The 7,234-nt window shown below is 48.8% G+C and overlaps 1 protein-coding gene across 1 annotated transcript; it reads right to left on the bottom strand.

The window, feature by feature from the left end:
* Nucleotides 1–2,940: 2,940 nt before the first annotated feature.
* LOC311203021 (vitelline membrane outer layer protein 1-like) lies at nt 2,941–4,453 on the bottom strand (the record flags this gene model as incomplete). Its single annotated transcript, XM_084277659.1, has 3 exons — nt 2,941–3,235; nt 3,694–3,797; nt 4,283–4,453. 3 exons carry the CDS (start codon nt 4,451–4,453, stop codon nt 2,941–2,943), a joined length of 570 nt encoding a protein of 189 aa, XP_084133785.1.
* Nucleotides 4,454–7,234: the final 2,781 nt, after the last annotated feature.

The raw sequence follows: 7,234 nt of genomic DNA, 5'->3' as shown, positions 1-7,234 counted from the left end.
AGAGGGGTGAGGACAAAAGTAGGTCTGTCTTTGCAGAGTTGCTCTGAACTGATATGAAGACGATGGTGCCTCTGCTTTGGAGTGGATACTGGGTGGCTGTGGTGAGCATGGTGGTGGACTGGTGACACTGCTGAGAGGTGATGGCTATGGCTGCAGGCTCCATGCCCTGTGAACCACAAGAGCAGAGCTCGGTCACAGCTGTCTGTGGACATCATGGCAGTACCCCTGAGGAAACGTTTCTGTCGGGTGCATGTTTAAGCTGTGTAGAGACCTTTGTAGTCTGTACTTTGTTTGCTGGAGTGTAAATGACATTCCATTGCCTTTAGTATCTGTTCCCTTACAAGGATTTTAGCTCCAGGACGTTCCCTGTTGCACTTCTTTACTGTCTCTCTCTTGGATCTTCTCTGACAGAAGCAGTCCACGTCATTGGGCAAGTGACCAGGACTTTCAGAGGAGGAAAGCTGGTTGCTTGCTCAGGTAAAACAAGGCCACCACCCCATCACAGCTGCAGCACACTGTTCATGTGTGTTTCACTCATGTTTTCCTGAGCTGAGGGAGGCTGCATGCTGCTGTGAATGAACAGAAAGCGAGCTCTTCACACGAGCCTTGTCACTTTGTGGTGTACTGCAGCAAGTCCTGGGGTCCCTGTTGTAGTGACATAGTGCAAAATCTGACTTTAATCAAATAATTCATTTGAAGGATCAATGGACATGGATTTTTCTTGCAGCATTTCACTGTTAGATCTTCTCAGCCCACAACCTGGGATATTTCTTATTCCAGATGACCTGACGTTGTGTTTGGATTCAGCCCAATCAAGCATTTTTGCTATAATGGGGAGGGCTGAGATGAGTGGGAAGACCATTAAATGACTTCTAAGACTAGCTCTCTTGCAGGAACAGCCTGTGTAGACAGAATGTCTCTTTCATGTTTAATGCCATGTCAAGTGCTGTGTACAGCAACTCGCTTGACTGAATGAGTAATATGAAAGTGATATAATAATACAAAGGTAATACAAAAACCTCTTGAGATATTCTTGGGAAGAATCCCATGTTTTTTGTCTCAGATTATTTAGACTGCCCTAAGGGAGCCTTTTTTGCCAGGAGAAAAGCTGTGCTATGAATTTTCCTACTGTATCTAATTGTAACCAGAGTTTCCCATAGCAGAAAACTGAGCTACCTGGACAGCACCTTTATCACTTAAAATTGGGTACCCACCCATAAGGATGTGTGACCTTGCTGTCAGCTCATGTACTCCGTGGTTCTCTTTATATTTTTAGATCTGGTGCTTTCCTGAGATAATACATTATTCTGAGGGGGCTACCGGTATAGGTGTGGAGTAAGTAAAATGCTTGGTGATTGACCAAATGAGCAGTAAAAATATATCTGGTTGGAGTTGCAAAACCCCCTTTACAAAGGGAGGGTAGAAAGGGTTAAAGATGCTTGTAAATATACCTGTTGTCAAGCTCCTCCTGGATCCTTGCCAAGTCCATATGGATGCATAAAGTGTTGTTAGCTTTGGAAAATACTGGAACATCTGGACTCCCAGCAGGACTTAAACAAAGGTAACACTGAACTGGATGTGGTTGTGTATTCAGATATTCAATGTGTGGGCAGAAACTATTGGCTCACAGATGCTACTGAGGACTGATCACAATCCTTCTAGGCAAGAATTACCTACAGAGAACACTGCAGTGAACAGATTTCAAATAGGCTAGGCACTTTCCAGTGTTAAAGATCTTAACATCTTGTTAACCATGGCTTTCTCAGATTTCTGCCTCCTCTTTGTACTCTTAGTACCAAGGAAAGGGTTTGGTTTTGAAATCTTTGCAATTCCCCAAGGTGCCTCATTTGCACTGGGCACCTGGACATGTTGAGATGCTGTGCTAAGGAGTCAGGAGCTGCATGGTGTTATTTGTCCCTCTGGTGAACCCCGCTGAGGTGTCGGGGGGGGGGGCAACCCCTCCCCAGCCGGCATTGCAGACAAACGAGGGTGTGACACTCATGGTGGGATGATGAAAAAGCATTTGGGATGTTGTAAAACTTCTTATGAGGTGTTTTAAGGGGGTTGTGGGAATGTGCAACACATATTATGGGATATTTAAGGGAAGGCTCAAAGTTGATTCTGCAGGAGGAGCCAGTGTAAGGGAAAAAGGGGCTGGCCCTGGATAGTAGCTAAGGTCAGTATGCCTGTCTGATAAAGCCCTGCACCTGATCACCACAGCCTATCCTGCAGTCTTACTCAATATTCTTATGTAAATAGTTACTACGACTACTGATACTACTAATTACCCTTACATTCTTTCTAATCACTGGTGTGGGCCCACCCTCTCTTCTGACCCTGTGTGAGAGACCACCTGTGGGCAGCAGCACGAGAGCCAAGTGCCGGCAACCGGAGCAGGACCAGAACCTGAGGCTGGAGGTGCCGGTACCTGGGGAAACCAGGGCCTGGGGGCAGCGCTGGGGCAGGCTGAGTAGCTAAAGCCAGCTACTCAGACACACATTTTCCATGTATGGGGCCCTATTTCATGAGCAGATGTTAAACCTGATCAGAGGGAGAGGAACACAGCCTGCCACCCGTGCTGCTCACATGTGTGCAAGCGCTGTGGGAGTCTATGTGTGTGTTGGCACTGCAAAGTAGCAGCATAAAGGCACTGCTTTCTGTCTTCATCAGTGTCTGGTCATATGTGTGCACACGTGTACCTCCTGGTAACCCATCCTCAGCTTCACTGCAGGTTGGACCTGGAAGCAAGGAGCTGGAGTAACCTCACAACCACAGGATGGGAGCAGGAAGAAACCCCCTGGGTGCTGTAGCCACAGGATCTTCTGGTTACCCTTTGCAAATGTGATGAAGAAAAATTCACACTGCTTCTCATGCAAGGACAGATTCAAGGTTTAATGGTGGATCACTTTGTAGATGATATCATGAGGTGTGATGTCAGGCTCATTCACAGCAAAAGGCTCTCATGTCATTGAGAGCTGTGTCGTCCCCCTTTCCCTGGGGTTCCTCTACCTTTGTCTGGAGCCCACAGATGGCCCCAGAGGTACAGCCATGGCTCCACGGGCCAAAGTGACCCCCTGAAAGTCCCCAGCCCTCCAGCTTTGTCCCATCTGAGCAGGCGAATCTCACATTGTTGACAGCTGTGTCATCCCGCACGTATTGCTTCTTTTCCACACGCAGAGAGAAGGAAACCAACTTGTTGCTGGGGCAGAGCTGGGGCTTGGTCCAGTTTCCCCACCTGTCAGACGAGAGAACAACTCACCGAGACATGTCTAGCCTCTGTAGGTCTTGGGGATGGTGGGTTTCTACAAGCTGCTGTTTCAATCTGCTTCCCCATCACCCCCTAGATGCATGGTCACCATCAACCCTGGGCTGCACTGGACTCCTTGGGAATATCAGCTGCTTTCTTTGTCCCTGTTACTTAGTATCAATGTCCTTTTCAAACCAGACATTTGAGATAAGGAGAAAGTATGGGTTTAAGACTTGCATTTTTTCAACTCTCCATCTTTCAAAGTACCATTCCCTTCTCTGGAACAAGATCTCTACCCTAAGACCTTCACACTTTGTGGCCAGGGGGACCTAACCCACATCCTCAAGTGGAGTGGGGAGCCACCTTCACAAGGAGTGTGGAAGCCTATGAAGGAACCATCGCGAAGCTGCTGCCTTGAAGAAGGACAAGAAAGCCAGGCTACTCACCACCCCACGGAGGACTCGATGACTGTGCCATCCGTGCAGATCAGGCGAATGCCGTTCAGAGCCGTGTCATCATTGAACAGCCAAAATCCTTGGTAGGACTCTACCTAGGAGGGGAAGAAATGGGAGAGGTTTGCACCCTCTACCACTTAAAAGCAGAGATGAGGTGAGCCCTTGTGATGTAGAAGGCTCTGGGGACAGAGCCAAGTGTAGGTAGTGCTGTTGAGAAGGGCTGTGAGGCAGCTCCATGGCATTTCTCAGGTCATGCCCACCCTCTCACCCTGTTCTGTGACACCGAGAGTGGAAGTGCTGGGAGGTTGGAGTTGTCCCAGCCCCTTGGGAACAATACTGAACCCAGGACTTTCCCTATTCCATTGACTCCTCTGCTGAGAAATCACTCTCTGGCAGAAAGCCTGGAGAGCTACTCTACACTAGAGATTCCTTGCTGATAGACCTGCACGAGCAGTGCAGGTACAATGCAAGCTGCCACCACAGGATAAATTGCTGTGGCCAGCCTTGCTGAGACCGAAACAAAATAACACCGTTTCACATCAGGGGTCTTACCCACCCTAAAGAAGGAGTGAAATCTTACCTTCACTTCAAATCCCTTGGCATAGCCGCTGGGGCAGAAATGTTGCTGTCCCCAAGAGCCCCAGGGGCCTCCATTGGGCACTGAGAGGACGGATACATATTCCCGTGCCTCCATACCCTGGAGGCAGCAGGAGCCCAGCAGACAGAGGATGGCTGGGATGAGAAGCTGCATTGCAGGGGACCTGCTCAGCACCTCACTGCATGGAGGTGATGGCACGGGGGAATTTATGAGCCAGGAGAATGGGTGGGAGTCATTGGGGAGTGTCAACAAACCCCATGGGGAGGGCTGGTGGTTGCTATGTACTGGTCCTGTTGATTCCCTGTCCCTTGGTGGTAGGGCCGTCCTTGCTAGGTGTGAGGGATGTCACCGGTGTGTGCTGGCTGGGGGGCTTGCAGGGCTGTGAAAACTTGTGGATGTGAGGGAAAGGGAGGGAACAGAGCTGGGACCACTCCCTGAGGGGATGCTGAGGATGGTCCTGGCAATGCTGCAAGGAGGGTGTTGGAGAGAAGGAGGTGGGCGAAGGAATGGTGGACTGGGAAGGGAAGAAACTTCTGAAGGGGCTGAGACAAAATGGAAGTGGAGGGGCCTCAGGGTCCTTAGCTCTGTTGAAGTCCTCACTTGCTTCCTCTCCCTTGTTTTCCTTCTCTCCTCACTGTCTCACTGAGGTTAAGGAGAGTGCCTGCACTGGAAGCTGTTGCTTTTTGCTCTGGAGCATGCATTAACTGTAGGTGACTATGTCTGTAAAGGGTGGAAACCCTCCTCATGGAGCAAGTGCTCCAGCTGCCGACCATCTCATGTGGCATTTGCTGTACTCACTCCAGTTTGTTCATGTCTGCCTTGAACTGGGGATAGGAGCAAAACTGTAAACAGTCCCATCACCCACTCCATGCTCCTTGTGCAGACACAGATCCAGACACTCAGGTGTATCTTTAGGGGGTGTGAGCATACAGAGAGGGTGACACTTTCCAGCTGACACAGACCCAGGTTCTGCTCTTGTTGTGCTCTCAGATGTGAGTTTCTGTTGCATGTCTTGTTCCTCCAGTGACACTAGACAGAGGTGTCTCACCTCTGAAGCCAGCAATATTCATGGGTACCCTGCATGTAGTTGCAAGTGTGAGGATAAGCTGCTCACAGTCTTATTGAGGAGTCAGTCATGATGCCACCTGGGAGAGTTGTCCTGTGAGGTCTATACCAGCAGTACATCCTACCTGATAAACACAGGCAATTCCAGGCTTTGCTTACTGAAGGATGGAATACAATGTGTTCTGAAGGATGAAATACACTGTGTTCATAATAGCCACCATGTGCAGGTGAAGGAGGAAGTGCTGCTTTCAGCTGAAATCCTTTGATATTCCCCCCTGGTTAAAATTGTAGTGATCTTCAGATATGGCATCCCATGGGACACAACGAGACGAAGATGGCTTTTTGTGGTTTTGTACCTCACAGGCAGAGGAACCCAGCAGAAAGAAGAAACTAGGGATGAAAGGCTGTGTGGTGGTCATGGTCCTGAGAATGGATAGCTCATGGATACTTCTGTCACTCCTGGTGTGAATAGGCTTTCTAAGCTTGAGGTGCAGGCTGGATTTGCTAAGAGCAGCAGCAAACACATCAAAATCAAGGGGCCATTGCCAGATACTGGATGTCCTGGATGCCTACCTGTGTTCTAGGGAAGCAGCTTTGGCAGGGGGGTTGGACTCAATGATCCCTGGAGGTTTCTTCCCATCCCTACAATTCTGTGAATCTGTGAAAGTTGGTCTTAGCATGGAGCAGTGGAAGAGGCACCAAGAACTAAACCAGTATTTTAAGGAGAAGCAGTGGTGTAGGCACCAAAAAGGTAGAGATGTCTTCTGCTTTCACACAACTTTTCTTGTTTCCTCTCTGTTGATCTGAGCTCCAGCCCCAGCGGTCCTGGCACTGCAGGTAGGAGAAGGGGTCTCCTGTCCTGGAAGACAGCCAGCTCAGCAGCTTTGCCAACTTCTGTTGTTGCTGCGTTCTGGCTGCCTGGGGAGGAGGCAGCCAGAGGCAGAGGCACGGGGTCAGTGCTTCTGTGATATTCCAGCAGGAAGCAGTGAAAACAATTCGCATGAGTAATTAACTCTGCCTGTGGGAGAAAGCGGACACTGTGTTTCTGTAACTCCAAAGTGGGGAACTAGAAAACAAACAAGGAACTGTTCTCAGCTTCATGTTTCCCTCTCTTGTCTCTCATTAATTGTTAACCTTTCCAGAGTGACAAACTTTCTTCTTGAGTCATAAACACCTATTCTTTTTTTTTTTTCTCTTTTTCCCTACAGGAAACCCTCCCAGCTCTAGGAGTAGGCATGGAATGGGAATAAAATACTGGGATCAGGATCAGCAGCTGAATTTGTGATGCCGGGGTGCAGTGCTGATGAATACTTTTGGATAATTTGGAACAGGCTGCCCAGGGAGGTGGTGGAGTCTCCTTCTCTGGAGATATTCAAGACCCACCTGGACACCTGTCTGAGTGATATGTCCTAGGGAGCTGCTTTGGCAGGGGGGTTGGACCCGATGATCTCTGGAGGTCCCTTCCAACCCCTACAATTCTATGATTCTATGATTCTATGATAAATCTGTTCATACACTGAACTTCCCTGAGTATCCAGTGATGTCTCCAACACCCCTGCTTATGAACGTTTTCTCATCTGGGGAAGCTCTTCCTCTTTATCCCCTGCTTCTTTTTTCTCTTCTGTTAACCGCCTGCAGATCTCCAGTCGGGCAGGGAAGGTACCGGCTCACAAGCCTGCCGTGGGTGGATTTTTTCCCTACGTGAGATTGGAAAGCTGAAGTTTGAACTTCTCAGCGAGACTGACAGCTTCTTTGCTGGTTATCTTTGACAGCTAGTTGTAGGGTCATCTTATATGACATATCTTTTTTCTTTTAAACTAATTACCAGAAGGCAGGATAGCATTAGACTCAGCAATAGAAGTGAAAACA

Source organism: Gallinula chloropus (assembly GCF_964237585.1).
Source record: "Gallinula chloropus genome assembly, chromosome: 1".
Taxonomy (NCBI): Eukaryota; Metazoa; Chordata; class Aves; order Gruiformes; family Rallidae; genus Gallinula; species Gallinula chloropus.
The sequence above is the reverse complement of the archived record's forward strand: the minus strand, read 5'-3'. Positions and strand labels throughout refer to the sequence as shown.